Genomic DNA, 18,013 nt, shown 5'->3' on the forward strand with positions numbered 1-18,013 from the left:
ATATTTCCATAAGGAATGGTATAAAGGCCTTCTGGGTAAATAAAAATGTTATATTTAGGAAAACAGTTTGGACTGAACAATATTTGTCAGGAAGCAAAGAGTCGTTTAGATGGTTAAATATCACGTTATGAAACATTAAATAACGATGGAGTACGGCAAGGTTCGGTTCTTGGACCATTCTTATTTTTATATCAAATGATACATATGTAACGACATGTCACATAAAATGGGAAGCAACATTCGCCTATTTGCTGATGATATTTAATTATTAGTTATTTTCAATAAAGATGAAGTAAACTCCATAGATTCACTTACAAATGATATTATCTATTATTCATAAAATGATGTAAACAAAGAGCAATGAAGTCTAAATCCAGTATATATATATATATATATATATATATATATATATATATATACACTATTGTGCATATATATATATATATATATATATATATATATATATATAGGTAAAAAAATAAAATTGAAACACGAAGACGTTTAGTAAAGCTTTAGCGCTTTCATTTCAAATCTTCAGAAGCTTTACATTTAGTAACATAGCGACGTTACGTCACAAACAGCGGAACGTTAAAATTAAACAAATATAGACGTCATTACATACTGACTGTGGAAACGTATTGTTCATTGTAAAGTAAAACAAATTTCGACGTCATAACGTCATAAGACACTGAACGTTAAAACATAGTGTTTACAGTGATGTCATTATAAAGTAATGCGTGAAAACATTTTCATTTACAAATATAATAACGTTAAACTGAATTATTGAGTTTAGGTTTGAACATATTAATGAAATGTTTTTCCTTTTCACATCTCTGTAAACTTGTAAAATGGAAATAGTCATCTCTTAGACATTTTATTAAAACCGTATTGCGAATAAGTACCTAGTTTCATCAGGGATGACTTAGACTTCCTCAATCATTTACCGGACCATATACAAAATTATACGAAACTTGTGTCTTTTGATGTTGTCGGCTTATATTCAAATATACCCTTAGATCTAGGAATTGAAGCCGTAAAATATTGGATTGAGAAATATCCTGATATCCTAAACGCTCGATTTAATCAGGATTTTGTTTTACAGGGATTGAAGATAATACTTCAGAATAACTGTTTTGCATTTGGACACAAACATTTTCTTCAAACAAAAGGCACCGCAATGGGAACAAAAGTAGCACCGACATATGCCACATTAACCTTGGGATACCTAGAAGAAAAACTTCATCAACAAATAATAACTCTATGGGGCGAAGAGGATGCAAAACTCATAAAATCGAAGTGGAAAAGATTTCTTGACGATTGTTTTATTTTATGGTCTGATGACATGGATAGATTAACAATTTTTTGCAAATTACTGAACAAATTGAACCCGAATATCAAATTTACAATGGAAATCAATGATACAAAATTACCTTTTCTGGATGTGCTAGTTATTATAGAAGATACCAAACTTTCAACGGATGTCTATTACAAACCTACCGACACACACCAATACCAACATTTTGGATCATGTCATCCACACCATACAAAAACTGCAATTCCCTACAATCTAGCTAGACGTTTATGCACAATAGTGAGTGATGTAAATACCCGAGATATTCGTTTGTTAGAACTCAGATCATACTTACAAAAACAAGGTTATCCTGATAAACTTATAGAAAACGGAATTGAAAAAGCAAAGAGTTATGACCGCTATCAACTACTAGCTACAAACAACCGGGGAAAAGACGAAGATATAATTCCATTTGTACATACACATAACCCGCGCAATAGAAATATCAACTCAATAGTTAATCAACTAAACAATATACTGAAAGACGACCAATCAACCAAGAAAATATTCAGGAAAATAAAATTCATCAACAGCAAACGTCAACCGAAAAATCTGAAAAGAATATTATGCCCTCCATATCTTAAAGACAATCACAACGTTACCAAGTGTGGGGATCCACGATGCGGGACCTGTCACTACATCACGGAAGGATCACAATACAACTTTAACGGACGAATATTTAAAGTCAATGCCAACATGTCGTGCGATAGCAAAAATGTCTTGTATGTCATTACTTGTCCTGTATGCAAAGAATTTTATATTGGGAAAACAAGCAACCCGCTTCGAGCTCGCGTGCGGGTCCACAAACAGCAAATCCACAATCCGGAATACAGGAAATTCAACTAAGTGAACATTTAGATGTTTGTGGACAAAAACAATTCAATATATTTCCATTTTACAAGTTTACAGGTGGAAGTGACATTCAGAGATGTGAAAAGGAAAAACATTTCATTAATATGTTTAAACCTAAACTCAATAATTCAGTTTAACGTTATTATATTTGTAAATGAAAATGTTTTCACGCATTACTTTATAATGACATCACTGTAAACACTATGTTTTAACGTTCAGTGTCTTATGACGTCGAAATTTGTTTTACTTTACTATGACGTCACAATGAACAATACGTTTCCACAGTCAGTATGTAATGACGTCTATATTTGTTTAATTTTAACGTTCCGCTGTTTGTGACGTAACATCGCTATGTTACTAAATGTAAAGCTTCTGAAGATTTGAAATTAAAGCGCTAAAGCTTTACTAAACGTCTTCGTGTTTCTTTTTTATTTTTTACCTATACTTTTACCGATCATTGCGAAAAGTAACTATTATCTATCTATCTATACATATACATATATATATATATATATATATATATATATATATATATATATATAAGCAACGAACAGTGATTGATCTCATAAATCCCATTAAGAATACAAAATTTAGAGTAAGGCAAACACGGACCCCTTGACACACCAGAAGCGGGACCAGGTGCCTAGGAGGAGTAAGCATCCCCTGTTGACAGGTCACTCATCGTAAGCCCTCTATCTTCATCAGATATCCGTAATCAAAATCAGTATGTAAAAACGTCCTAATAATTGGTATGAAACACGACAGCATTAACCAAACGACAGGTTGTATTTGTAAATAGGATCATTATATCGACAATGGAATTTGCAAAATGCTGATTTCAAACTGTTGATATCCCTAGCTGTAACATCAACAATATATTGAAAAGCTTCAAGGAGGCTATACATATTCAAATTTAAGAAAATTCACAAAGATTTTTTCAAAATTTATTTTGCACATTAAGCCCAATTCTAAATGTTGCCAACACAGAGGGATATCTACAAGTTTGAATCATTTCTTGCATGAAAAGTGTTTTTTTTTCCCTCAGTGGTCAAATTATGGAACTGAATATCTGAGAATAAAGTACATAATTCATTCTAGGATTTTTTTTTCTCATAACAAAACAATTTTTAAGAAGATTGTTTGTAATAAAAGCAAGGAATGGAGTCATTATGAACGGAAGTGCAATATTATACACTGTCAATTAAGAAACAATACAAGTAATTTGACTGCAGACTTGTTTAAAGATCATGCAATTTGTAAATTATGTAATGACAATATTGAAAATGCATATCATTTTCTTTTCGAAATATGATATATGCAGACATGAGCTTTTAATGACATGAGCTTTTAATCAGTATTAAAATCATACAAAGTACAAAACCGGTAACGTTTCCATATGAGTGAAAAATTCTCGATAGAGACGTCAAACAGTGTAAAACCAAACAAACCCGTATCAGCTGATCTTTTACTATGTAATAGTCCTAAACTGGACTACAGTTGAATAAGTTCATTATCGACACTAAGAAAATTGTCGTATAGTCCCAATCGTTCTGTATGAATTAAAGTACAAACGTGGGTTGTGTTGATAATGTACAGTTATTTTTTCAAATTTATTTCCTTTTTTATTTAAATCGGTAGCTATATATGTGTTTCATGAATAAATATTCAATCATTGTATGAAATAGATATCAGCCAGTTGGAAATTCAATGCCTAGTGAAAAAAATTTGATAAATTGACAGTGACCCATCTTCGCTAGCCAACGAAGATGACAGCGACCTTGACCTTCAAGATTTAGGATTAGTTCAGGTTCAGACACATTATGTGGTTCAAAACCGGAACAAAGAACCTGTTCACCTTATGCCGAGTACGAGCCCCTAATACATGCATCAATCATAAAATAGCGGCAAAAATAACAATATTATCAACATCTGCATCTTTCGTCTGATATTGTTTACTTACTTATTCCTCTTCGTGCTGATCAACACATAAGGCCGTCACCAGAGACTTCCATGCTGGTCTGTCTTGTGTCCATCTCTGGACCTGATCCCATGCCCAGCTGTTCTCTTTCATTTATTTCTCCACCGATCTCCTCCATATCTCTTGTGGTCTTCCTTTCTTTCTCTTACCGGGTGGTGTCCATATCAATGCAACCCTTGGGATGAAGGTTGGATGCCTTCTACATATGTGCCTTATCCACAGCCATTTTCTCTTTCTTATTTCCTGTGATAGAGGAGTGGTGTTAGTCCTTCGGTACAGCTCTTCATTCGGTGTGGTATTTGGCCAGAAGATGCGTAGTATTCTGCGAAGACAACTGGTCTGGAAGGCATCTAGCTTGTTTGAGATGGTTTTTGTTACTTTCCAAGATTCGGCGCCATACAGGAGGACCCCAAGCACATTACTCTTAAAAATCCTAATGTTGGTGTCTGTGCTGATCTTTGTTGACCTCCAGATGTTTCGCAATGCAGCATTTGCTGTTGTGGCTTTACGCTGCTGTGATTGCTCGTCTGTCTTTTAGTGCTTTGTCCATCCTCTTTTGTGTTTGGACCACTGGAGGATCATGTAACCAACATTTGGCTGCGCCTCGGTTGGCAATGGTTTGTAGGGGTAAAAATTGTCAATGCTACGCTCAGCTACATACACAATCTGGATATATCTGTTGTAATGACTACAGGAAATATGTGCTGTTTGAAAGATTTGAAATCCAACTTACACACTCACACGCGTACATGTGTATATACATGTATATAAAACACAGAGATTGCAATGAACTTTTCAATAAACACATCTGCCTTATGATATAAAAAGCACAACAAAATTCGCTGTATATGGTTGTCCACTTCCGCCCCTACCCGGGATTGAACTGGACCAAATCTAGCAGCGTGTGACCAGCGCGCTAGACCGCTCGACCATCTATGTAACTTTAAAAAAGTTGCTTTTGATGACGATGGAATTCTCGCCACGCTGTCACATGCTTACAGAATGAATGCTCACTTCCGCCCCTACCAGGGGTTGAACTGAGTATATATTTTTTCCCTATTATAAAATAAAACAAAAATGATCCAACGACACGAACAATGAAAATTGTCACATTTTTTAGACAACCCGTCCTTTCTTCGGGACAAAGAAGCCAATTGCATGTAGAAACTAAACAAAGGAACAAAAACAGCACAAAATCTAAAACTATACAGCGTCTACATTAAAGTGTGTGACTGTTGTTTGGATATTTATTTCCAAAGGGGTCCATTGTGACAAAAATACAGTTTAATCATAAGATAGCTGTAAACGAAGGTTGAGATAGTTGAACACTTTCCGGTGAATATTGTAAGTAGATAACACTAAACTTGATACCATGGTATCTGATCTGTGTCTTATCTCCTCTATTTACTGCTTTATTGGTGTGAGAATAAAATGAACTCATTACATAGGTTAAGACAATTTCTGTGTGTAAGGAAGTATCTAAACCATCAAGGCCTTCGGAAGCGATGCTTACACGCCTCTCGGTTCTCAATACAAGTCCCCTGTTCCAATGTGGCAGAACTAATACTGAAAGATTTCGGAAAGTTTTCCAACAGAACGGCCCTGGTGAGTCGATCGATTAGAGTACTACCAAAGAAAATCCATATTCTTCATTTCAATGTCTTTCGTTATGTCTGTTGATTTTATTTGCAATGTTTGGTTACCGCCGGAGAGTAAATTCTTGAACACCTTTTAAGTGTAGGGGTAACATGTTAGTTACCCATAATAATGATTATCTGTATCTATTAGAAACCCAAAATAGCAAAGGTCGGGTTTTCTTTAAAGTAATGAATTATAAGTAATAACCATAGTATTTATCTTCCAGATTGACGGGCAATCGGGTAAAACGATCTCTTACAGCGAGTTGGAATATGACGTCATCAGATATGCAGAATTGTTCCGGAAGTCGGGTATAAGAAAGGGCGAAGTTGTGTGCATCTGTGGAACAAACACAGCGGAATTCGCCCAAGTGTTTTTGGCTGCAACTGGCATTGGTGCCGCTGTTACCATAGCAAATGGACAACTTACATCACGTAAAGTTTTGACCATTTAGCAGATTAGAATTGAATCTTATTCATTTCAACATTGAATTATGACTGCACACACATGCGCTTGTTTCATAGACTTCGTAACCTTGCTGTCTTATCAAATAGTACAGGTTACGAAGTCTATGAAACAAACGCCTGTGACTGTAAGGCATGGTTGAAATCACATCAAACAAAATTAATGGGCAATTTAAATTAATTCGATTTTCGATTGTTTCTCTCATGTGCTGACTTAATAATTGATTTCTGTATTGACATAGGGGAATTAGCAGACCAGTTAGAGATTTCAAAAGCGAAATTTATATTCGCCACCGAGGACACATTTATCAAATGTCAACATGCACTTGCGTCGACCAGTCATGGCAAGGTAGGAAGACTGCGTATACGTTAACGAAGTGCATATATATACAGATAGATGATATTATTGTTTTTCAAGTTACACCGAATAGCCGTAAAGCAAAACCGCTCAGCACTAAATGTGAAATCTTTATATACGTTATATATTTATATACTCTTGCGTCTTTTTATATATATATATATATATATATATATATATATATATATATATACATACATACTTGTACATAACTCACATTAAGATTAAAATATACTCTAACCATGTCATTACAGCACGTATTTCATATTGGCAAGGGGGAAATGTCATCCCTGCTACCCAATTCAATCCCTGTCGACAGGTTCTCTTTCCTTGACGATGAAGTCGGGGATGATGATATAGCTCTGGTGCCATTTTCCAGTGGAACAACAGGCTTACCCAAAGGAGTAGAGCTCACACACGGCAATCTGACTGCGCAGCTCAGTCAAATAAGGTACATACTGTTCCTCAAAAAAGCATGATTATTTTTTGTATGCCAAGGTCAATCAACTATTTTGCCTTTTCAGACACCGTACAGTTCTAGCGTTAGACTCCGGTGATGACGTTGTGATTACGATGTTGCCTATGGTACATATAGCGGGACTGATGATAGGGTTATTGAATCCACTGGCACAGGGCGTTACGGTCGTCATCCTCCCGAAATTCGTACCGGAGGAATTCCTCCACTCTATTCAGAAATACAGGGTACACTGCTTTGTCAACTATGTAGAAAGGAGACAAGTCCTGTTCTTTAAAAAGTAATCATACATTATATTGTGGAGATCTGAATTACAGGGAACATTCTCATTACTTGCTCCACCAGTGGTCAACTTTCTGGCCAATGACCCGATGGTGGACAGGTACGATCTGTCTAGTCTACGCGACCCATACAGTGGAGCCTCAACTCTGGGCAAGGAACTGACGGAGAAAATGGTAGAACGGTTGAAATTAGACGGCATCAGACAAGGTACAAGTCTTCAATCGCCACTAAATACAATTTATGTGATGATGATTTTTTTTTAATTATCAATTGAGATGTAGATCAATATCTTCGAAAAACACTTAAATACAATGAGAGACTTCGTGGATCTGACAGATATTGATTTTGATATGCGTTTTATTCTTCTGTAGGATATGGGATGTCGGAGACCAGTCCAGTTGTAATGACGGATCCACCAGGAAACAAACGATATGGATCCATTGGTCGACCAATTCCCGCCACCACTGCAAAGGTACACGTACATGCAAGATCAGTGGCGGATTAAAGGAGAGCCAATCTTATTTCCGCCATTGAAGATGGGGCGATAGTCTTCAACACTCGTATGACCATTTCACATTTGCAACCAACTGTTTCTATTAAGCCAAAACTAGCATATTCTAATAGTAAATGTGCAATAAAAATAACAAATTTTCTTCTCTTGTTCAAGCTAGTTGATCCAAATTCGGAATTCGATGTCATGAATTCGGGAGAACATGGAGAAATTTGGGTCAGAGGTCCACAGGTCATGAAAGGCTACATAGGGCAACCACAATCAACACAGAGCGCCATTACAGAGGATGGCTGGTTTAAAACTGGTGAGCACATCTTTTAGTTCAACTCAATTATTCATCAGGTTACATTGCTCACTTCTCTTCTCAACTCTTCACAACTCCCCCGTCTACCACAGGTGATGTTGGTTACTTTGACAAAGACGGAAATTATTTTGTTGTGGACAGGATAAAGGATATCATCAAATACAAAGGATATCAGGTATCCATTTATCTTCAGTAACACCGACACTCGGATTACTCATTAAAACTCTGAAACTTTCTCACCACACCATTAATTTAAAAAATCACCCTAGATATATTTATCAATAATGTTAAATGAAGTGACATGTTTCATTTGAACAAGATTGCCCCTGCTTATCTGGAGAACATATTGATGACCCACCCCTGCGTGAGAGAGGCGGCGGTCATCGGCGAGCCTGCTGGAATTTACGGGGAGGTTCCCAGGGCATACGTCATCCCTTCATCTCCTGTGTCTAAGGAAACGCTCATCAATTACGTCAATGGTAAGATTCTGCATAAGCATTCTTAAATTATTTTGTTTCAATGTTATCTACAATAAAAAGACAAAAAATTCTAAACCAATCAATATTAGTGATGATGAAATATAAAATATTTCTAGATGTTATCTTTTAGAGATGTAACATTATTCTGACAGTGATGCGTCTACATTATGAAACTTAATTAAATGATTCCAATTTTCACTCTACAGAACAAGTGGCACCCTACAGACGATTACGGGGAGGATTGGTTTTTACGGATGAGATTCCCAAATCACCCAGTGGAAAAATTCTCAGACGATTCATACAATCCAAACAAACATGAAACCACATAGTAGTGTCATTAGTTTACTTTCACTTCACTGCCAACTTTCACTTTGTAACTCATAATTAAATGTCTCCTCTTTCATGTTAACATGTCAATCTTTATGTCTGTCAGCTGACAGTGTGTTAGTTGACTAGAAGACTCTGTGATCATATCTCTTCATCTTCTCTCTGCATTTCTTCAATCAATCTCTTCCTCTCCTCTGCCTGCCTGAGTTTATGCAAGACTAAACTCTCAAAGTCTCGTGCACTTGTTGTGGCACTTGCATTGTAGGATGAGAAGTCATTCTTTAAACAACAAAACAAAAAGCATTAGTTGTTGGAAAATAAGAAAGCATTGTGTCTGAGTGAATAATATAACAATACACAATTGTTGTCATAATATTACTAATTATACAAGTATTATCAAATACTGCCAAAACTCTTTCTTGCTCAAAGATAAACGTTATACATGTAATACAACATGTGTTTGTAAAACATAATGCCCCTAAACAGGGTTACATTCAATTTAGGCAAACTTGACCTCAACCTTCATGGATGACATTGACCTTCAGCAATCAAACAGTATTGACCTTGACCTTTCAGTTCATGAAATATGAAGTTTCTGCCTTGTATAGCATAGCATAAAAGTTATGAACAAGGTTAGGATTGCAAACAGATAGAGATCAACACACTAAAAACAATTTGCCAAGACTATAATGAACTTTCATATCAAGGGCATTTAAAAATATCTTTGAAATATTATAAAGTTTGTATAAAGGGAAATTCAGACTCTCTTAAACGGACTGATTCACAATTTTCCCTCAAATTTTGTTTTTCACTTTAAATGATCAAAATATACAGTCTAATATGTTTAGAAGGTTTCACAAAAAAATTAATGTTATTCATCATGACAAAAGTTCATTATAGAGAGTTTATTTGTTTTGAAAACAAAGATTGAGGTGTGTTATTGTTTACGAGGTTTTCAAAATAAATGGATATTGGTCCAAGTTTATTATATATATATCACACCTCAAGTATACTTTAGGTAAAATGTGTCATTTTTAAAAAAAACTTAAAATTTGTGATTGTACAAAATGACGATGCTTTAAATTACAAAATTAATGTTTCACTGGTTTGTTAACATAAAATGACTAGAGTCTTTGTTTACATAACACAGAATCAAAGCTAAAATATTGCTCTTATTCTTGCATTCAGGCAGTCCAAATTTTTGGTTGTCAACATTAAATGAGTTATATTTCTAACATCAAAAATGAAAAATATTTCTTTCGAAAAACGTGAACCAGTCCCTTTAACATGCGGAACTGGTTATTTGTATAGTGTCTTAGTTCAATTGAGTTTTGTAAATTTGAAATTCCACTTTTCACATGAATACTCACACTTGCAAAACTGGCAGCTACATATTGTGGCCCTAAGTGTGTGTTTAAGTCTCCCGGTGGCTGTGTTTTCTCTGGAGGAGGCAGTATCCATGACAATGATAGAGGATTGCTCAGTAAACCTTTCTCAAGTTCTTTGGCATTTTCCTGTAGATTTGAGTTTCGATATTTAAGGAAGATATTAAACATTTACTGCTTAAATAAAAGTACTTCATGATAAATACACAATTATACCAAGAAAAATATGAGTAAATTTTCATTTTCAAAAGATTTATACAAGTAAATGGTTTTAATACCTTGCATTTCAATGCATAAAAGGTATACTTATCATTACATTCATCTGTCCAATTATTATAAAATCTGTCCATTTACTTACTGCATCTGTCCATTTACTAATACTATATCTGTCCATTTATCATCCATTTACTTCCTGCATCTGTCCATTTATCATCCATTTACTTACTCAATCTTTCCACTTATTATATAGCTAATAAATAATCTATTATAAAATCTGCGTAAAATCTAGAGAATGTTAGCGTTAAATATCCTGAGAATTTATTGAACGCTAACTTTGCATTGCGTAAAATGTATGCGCCCGAAACATTCCGAGTATGAGCGTTCAATATTGACGTTACCATAACGACGTAAACAAGCCAAAATGGCAGACGACAGTCCTCTGAATCTGACAGAGCCGGTATTTGATATTTACTTAAGCAAAATGTTTTACTGTACAAAAATTATGATTTCCCCATTTACAAAATCAGTTTGCTTCATGCATTCATGACGGGTTGAATATTGAACAGTTAAGAAATGCATGCTGTTATTGCACAGCTGCACCTTCACCTTAAATGCCAATATTGATGAATTCTTGTCTATTTTGGAGTAGTTTGAGTGAAAAGGGATATAATTTAACAACTAAATACTTTAGCTATATAATAAAAGGGTTATTGAACTTATATAGGTGAATGTTGGCACTCGTTGGCTGTCAAAATCCACTCGCAAGTTCGTGCAATTTTACAGCCAACTTGTGCCAATATTCACCAATATAAGTTCAATAACCCTACATTATCCTCCATTTACATACTGTATCTATCCATTTACTTACTACATGTATATCTGTCCATTTATCATCCATTTACTTACTGCATCTGTCCATTTATCATCCATTTACTTACTATATCTGTCCATTTATCATCCATTTACTTACTATATCTGTCCATTTATCATCCATTTACTTACTATATCTGTCCATTTATCATCCATTTACTTCCTGCATCTGTCCATTTATCATCCATTTACTTACTATATCTGTCCATTTATCATCCATTTACTTCCTATATCTGTCCATTTAACATCCATTTGCTTACTATATCTGTCCATTTATCATCCATTTACTTACTATATCTGTCCATTTATCATCCATTTACTTACTATATCTGTCCATTTATCATCCATTTACTTCCTGCATCTGTCCATTTATCATTCATTTACTTACTGTATCTATCAATTTACTTACTATATCTGTCCATTTATCATCCATTTACTTACTGCATCTGTCCATTTATCATCCATTTACTTACTATATCTGTCCATTTATCATCCATTTACTTACTATATCTGTCCATTTAACATCCATTTGCTTACTATATCTGTCCATTTATCATCCATTTACTTCCTGCATCTGTCCATTTATCATCCATTTACTTACTCAATCTGTCCATTTATCAACCATTTACATACTATATCTGTCCATTTATCATCCATTTACTTACTATATCTGTCCATTTATCACCAATTCGCTTACTATATCCATTTATCATCCATTTACTTACTGCATCTTTCCAGGAAGCAAACTCTACTATGGCACTTCCTCCTTTCTTCTTGGACATAATAAGATTCAGGATATCCCCATACTAAGAAAGAGGAGATGCATGATCAACCTGATGAGAGTCAATCAAAACTACATCTAAAGAACTCAAAAATATCTATCAGAATATTTATAAAGATTGGATTCAGTAATGTTTACACTTTGTATAATGATAGGTTGTGATGCTCGGCCAATAGCAAAATATAAGAGCATAAGGAAAAACAAAAACATATTGCATGCAAGCCATACCTTTCATTCATTTGTTCATTATTACTTAAAAGGGTTTTCATTTTACCTTATTGAAAAGATTTGTCAGATTTTCAGAGCCATATCCTCCATTTGTTTCATCATTCTTTTTACACTTCCATTTCACCTGTCAAATACATGGACTGCGCTTTGAGAAGTTATCCCTCTTTCTTTGTCATCATTACATGCAAGTTATCCAGTAATAGGAAAAAGATTAATGATAAAAAGACAATGCAACTCCAACCGTTTCCATTACCAAGAAGTGTTTTGAAAAATTGTATTTCGCTGAAGTACCAGAGAAAGAAATCACTTCTTTCGGAATTAAAATCTATTTCTACATGTACATGATCTTGGTTTGTTGAATTGTCTGAAATAGTGGGGGTTTACCTTTATAAATGACGTTTACGATGATCAATGAACATTCTGATTGCATGTGTTTTCATGTAATGAACATGCAATACTCCTTTATTTTCTATGCATCAGGAATACCTTACTATTATCTTCATTACTACTTACCTTTAGTTTTGGTGTGTTAGGAATACTGTTATTATCATCTTTCTCCTCTTCTGGTTCCAATCTTTTCTGACCTTCCCTAATCTCTTCCTTCAATCTTTCCTGCTCTTGCTCCAAAAGTTGTGAGCCCTCTTTACGTAATCTATCAATCTGAAAATCCATTTCAAGGTGTTATGTTATCCATATACACATATCAGGGGAGAATCTATCTACAATTATTCACATTTTTTAGATCAATACGATGCTTTAGCCACCTGAGAAATACAATATTCACTAAGCCCGGAAGGTGAGGTTAATATTGTACTTTGAGGATAGCTAAAGCATCGCATTGACCAAGGAAATGTCAATAATTTTTATATTATATGACTAAGTTAAAACTTGAAACTAGCTACTAGAGTTTATGAAACGATACCTGGTCAGCCATCTTTGATTACAGATAGGGTGCAAGAACTAGTCGAAAGTGATAAGACACAAGTTTTTGTTTATCATATGACTGAATGATTTAAAATATTGAAACCATACTAGAGTACCATACAAAAGCTGATCAACCAACTTTGTTACATCTAAAGTGCAAGACCTAGTCAAAAGTGATAAGAGACAAGAATTTTCATTTGACAACCAAAACATAATAATAACAAATTACATCATTTTGGAATTTGTTCCAATGTTGGAAAAATCAAATGTTATATTCACCTCAAAGGCTTTTGGAGGTGAATGCAACCTTCTCTTTTTTTTTTTTTTAGTTTGTTGGATGTCAAACAATCACAAAGCTCAGAATTATTCATTTTACAACACAGTAATGAATTTCAGATGGCAAAATTGAATTTCACACTTGTCCAGGTACATCATCCAAGCTATGGGCTATATGTCCGCTGTGTGTCCACTTTTAAACTAGAATGGACACATAATCTGTGACTTACGAGTCATGATAACAATCTAAGTATATCATAGAAATTGCATCTTATGTAGCATACCGCTAAATAAAAATTTGCATAATGAAGAAACTATGTTCCAGTAATAAATTGATATTTTTAATACTGACATATATCATTAAAGGGGAATGGACACAATTTTTGATCACTTGAAATTAAGTGTTTTTGTAATATCAATAAAAACCTTTCATAAATATTAAAGTGGTTCTTAAATAAAAGAATATTTCTACACAGAATACACTTAACATTTACTTAAACCCCAGCTCTCAATATTGTGTTTCTAACTACACGATGTTAGTTTATATCCAGCATGAGACCTGTCATAAGACTGATAACAAAAGCTTGTCATCAGCCAAGAAAATCCAAAGGAAGAACAACATGGAATGAAGCTGTCAACTTCGACACCTAGTTAAGTCACATAACATGTAAACATATACAGGGCTTGTGCATGGTTTTTAATTGTAAAGTTAAGCTGTCTCAAATACATCTTTGCATCAGTTTTTGAAATACAGTTTGTTGCTATGTTTTACACATATCAAGTAATTTGATATTATCAATTGAATATCTACCAATAAGTATTTTTTTAAAAATTAAAATTGTGTCCACCTCCTTTTACAACTCTGTATACATACCTCGGCTTGTAGGTTTCTTTTCAATATCAAATCTGTTTCTGTTTTGATATTTGCAGATTTTTCTCTACCCTCAAGATCTATAGAAGCAGTAAGAATATGCACGTTACATATCTTTTTTTATCATGACATTTTACAATTCACTGAAATGCAATTGCCATAACAAATACCTCTATCATGTCAAATACTTCTATCATGGTGGCTCAGTGATTAGAGCATTCATTTCATGACTGGAAGATCATGGGATTGGACACCGTTTGTGCTTTGGCAGGCTTTGACACGATAAAGAACTCTCACTGCTTTAGCCCGGAGTGACATGCATAGGCCTAAATTTGCAGCACTTCATCTACAGCTGGTGACATCTTGATATGAGCAAAAATTTCTCAAAAGTACGAAGAACAAATAAACAAACTAAAAATAAGATATTCTACATTCCACCATATTTTCCCCTAAATTGCATGCTTTGTGTTTTATTCTGACCACAATAAAACAGACCATTCTTGTCCACATTCTCCACTAGGGACTTAATACTGTACAGACAGCATTCTCTGTGTTATAGAGCCAGTTCAAACCAGTAAGGAGTAAACTGGACCAGTTGGTGCTGTTCTGTCAATTTCACATACACATATTGAGTAAGCAGTAAAGATTAAAGTATCAAAGCACTTCATTGAGAAAATGAAAATATAAGAATTGAATTACTGTAGATTTCTAAATTCATGTAAGGAATTTTTTTTCAAGTAAATTTATTTTAATATTGCTAAAATGCATATAAACACTCTTGATCAAGAGACCACTCAGGAATCCATGTTCTCGTGACATGATGTCTACAAGTAAAATAAGGAATCTACAGTATTGTTGGCTGTTGTTTTTTTATATACATCTTTTGTGCAAACATTGTATGGACCATTACGGGCATTATTCAATTTGTCTGTAGATCATTATTTATAAACATGTATATTATTTGCACAATAGACATAAATTCATAATAATTCAATGCTTAATTAGCTGTAGCATTTGATTAAGTTCTCTCACCTTCTTTTAACTTTTTGCGTTTGCTGTCAAGTTCCTTGTGCCGTGCTTCTGCTGCTTTTTTAGCTTTCTGTGCTTTATCATATGCTGCCTGTATAATAAAAGGAATGTTTGCCAATTATTTAAAATTCATAATATAATTTTAATCTGTACATATAATGAGCATTTTCATCAATAAAAAAATAGTGGATGTGTCATATGCAAAACAGGTTGTGCATGGCTAACCATATATTTATACTGGTACAAAAAGCATTACTTAAAATGAAAATAATACAATCATAAATGGCATCATCTACACAAAAGGAAGTCATCTGTAGAGGTGTGTAAAAGTTTACCCTTGCAGCTGCATCTGTTAATATTTCAAGTGCTTTGGCCAGCTGGTGAAACAGCTCAGCTGAAAATTCAGAAAGATTTTTCAAATACCATCTTTGACTTTCCCATGCAATTCTTTCATTTGTATGCATTTACTTTCTACATTCATAAAGTATTTGTTGGACAATAATGTATACTAGTTCTTTTAACGTTATAAAACTTTCAATATGTATACTTTTAACATTCTACAACTTTCAATACATATCAAGGAGACTTAATCTTTTCAAGTTATCTTTATACTTTTTACCTGCTTTAGGATCATCTGGGTTTTTATCTGGATGGCATTTCAAAGCCTGCTTTCTGTAAGACTTCACTATCTGGAAAACAAGAGCATTCAAAATTCAATGTAAACATTTGTTACTGTATGGCAATGAATAAGAATTTTAATGAAGAAATTCTATCCTATATATCTACCTGTAGTAAGTTTTCCTCAGTATTATACATAAAATTGAATTGCATCCATAATATGATTAAAAGTTCAATGTTTCTAAACCTGTAGATACCAACCTCTTTTTCAGTGGCATCCTCTTTTACACCAAGGATTTCATACAGATCTAATTTAAGGATATCACCAGGACCTCCAGACATCTTTTTTTTTCAAGTTATATCTGCAAAAGAAGTATCAAAGTTATAAAGAAGGAATCCTCAAAACATTTTTAAAACAACCAGTGTTAAACATTAAACTGGGGCATTCAGTTTGATGAATTTTTGGAAAACTGTTATTGATTTCTTGATCAGAACACTGACCTTTCAATTTGGCAATAAAAAACATATCTAGATTGTTTACATTAATTAGGGACGGGGGTATAGCAATGGAAGCATAATCAATTTTACACATAACCCAGGATCTTTTCTACTGCCAGTCATTTTCACCTGTAGGTGGTGACTCGGTTCCAGGGGTTGCACGTCTATAGCACCAAATCAAATGTATTAACAGAAAGGGAGAAAATACAACATACTACACCAAGGATTCAAACATGATCCACCTGAATCTCTCATAAAATGCCCTACCAACTTTCAGTGATTGAATTCGGCTGACCACTACAGATCTAACCAGACTTATCAAGGCTCATGATACTAATTAATGAACTATAAAGAACTGTATGGAAAAAAACTATAAAGCTTTATTTTGTATAATACAGTGTTCATATGAATTAAATTACTAGTGTAGTAATTAGGGCTATACGGACCGTGGATATCGGCCTGGATAGCTCAGTGGTTAGAGCACCTGACTAGTAATGCAGGGGTTCCGGGTTCGATTCCCGGTCCAGCCAAAGATTTTCTCCTCTCTCCTATACTACATTTGGTGCAGTTGACCACCCCTGGTGGTAGACTACCAGGGGCGAAATGAACCTGGGTTGAGATTGGAAGACAATTATAAAAAAAAATATATATATAATTGATCTTAAGGAGGGAGGAATGTAGTAATTAGGGCTATACGGACCGTGGATATCGGCCTGGATAGCTCAGTGCTTAGAGCACCTGACTAGTAATGCAGGGGTCCCGGGTTCGATTCCCGGTCCAGCCAAAGATTTTCTCCTCTCTCCTATACTACACTAGCATATTCATCATCTACAAACGATATTTGGAACCAGAATTATATAAGTTCTATGGGGTTTTGCAACAAAACCCCGTAAACCTATATAATTTTTGTAACAAATACCACCAGGATAAACGAGTCATACAAACACCAATTGTACGAAATAAACCTATAAAAATGTATGTAGTACTAAACCTAGTAGTAATTTCTGTCGAGACAAAGGGATTATTTACATTTGATCTTTCCTATCCCCCTCAAACTAGAGGGATATGAAAGACCAAATATAAACAACCCCTTCGTTTCCACAGAAATTAGCCAGGGCAGTAGAACCCCATCAAGACTAAATAGAATGTTCTATCGCTAAAATGATAATGTCCTACGGACCCAATTTAACGATAGAATGCGTCCTATATACCTGCAATGTAGCAAAATGAAAATTGCACACAGTGCATGTTTCGGTAAAATTATGTAACACATCACTCATATGCATTTGGAAAGT

General features: G+C 34.4%; 2 protein-coding genes and 1 long non-coding RNA gene across 3 annotated transcripts in view; 2 read left to right on the forward strand and 1 right to left on the reverse strand.

The window, feature by feature from the left end:
* The first annotated feature begins 5,347 nt into the window (after positions 1 to 5,347).
* LOC125652750 (uncharacterized) lies at positions 5,348 to 9,095 on the forward strand. Its single transcript, XM_048882138.2, has 11 exons — positions 5,348 to 5,786; positions 6,046 to 6,253; positions 6,526 to 6,632; positions 6,896 to 7,092; positions 7,166 to 7,343; positions 7,434 to 7,605; positions 7,770 to 7,870; positions 8,066 to 8,213; positions 8,306 to 8,388; positions 8,533 to 8,692; positions 8,899 to 9,095. The coding sequence occupies exons 1-11, from the start codon at positions 5,613 to 5,615 to the stop codon at positions 9,009 to 9,011; spliced, it is 1,641 nt and encodes a 546-aa protein (XP_048738095.2). The 5' UTR covers positions 5,348 to 5,612; the 3' UTR covers positions 9,012 to 9,095.
* LOC125652755 (dnaJ homolog subfamily C member 17-like) overlaps positions 9,019 to 18,013 on the reverse strand; it is a 9,658-nt gene continuing 663 nt past the window's right edge. Inside the window, exons 2-11 of the mRNA XM_048882142.2 lie at positions 16,482 to 16,582; positions 16,222 to 16,291; positions 15,938 to 15,996; positions 15,606 to 15,693; positions 14,577 to 14,653; positions 13,016 to 13,162; positions 12,549 to 12,626; positions 12,219 to 12,299; positions 10,390 to 10,533; positions 9,019 to 9,298 (exon numbers count right to left, since the gene is read on the reverse strand). Of these exons, the coding sequence (XP_048738099.2) occupies positions 9,161 to 9,298; positions 10,390 to 10,533; positions 12,219 to 12,299; positions 12,549 to 12,626; positions 13,016 to 13,162; positions 14,577 to 14,653; positions 15,606 to 15,693; positions 15,938 to 15,996; positions 16,222 to 16,291; positions 16,482 to 16,562 (963 nt within the window). The 5' untranslated portion in view covers positions 16,563 to 16,582 and the 3' untranslated portion in view covers positions 9,019 to 9,160. The remainder of the gene's footprint in view (positions 9,299 to 10,389; positions 10,534 to 12,218; positions 12,300 to 12,548; positions 12,627 to 13,015; positions 13,163 to 14,576; positions 14,654 to 15,605; positions 15,694 to 15,937; positions 15,997 to 16,221; positions 16,292 to 16,481; positions 16,583 to 18,013) is intronic.
* Positions 13,158 to 16,748, forward strand: LOC125652758 (uncharacterized). The gene is made up of 3 exons (XR_007361674.2): positions 13,158 to 13,852; positions 14,633 to 14,664; positions 16,493 to 16,748. It is a non-coding gene; the product is annotated as an uncharacterized LOC125652758 (long non-coding RNA).

This window comes from Ostrea edulis, chromosome 5, assembly GCF_947568905.1.
Source record: "Ostrea edulis chromosome 5, xbOstEdul1.1, whole genome shotgun sequence".
Lineage (NCBI taxonomy): Eukaryota > Metazoa > Mollusca > Bivalvia > Ostreida > Ostreidae > Ostrea > Ostrea edulis.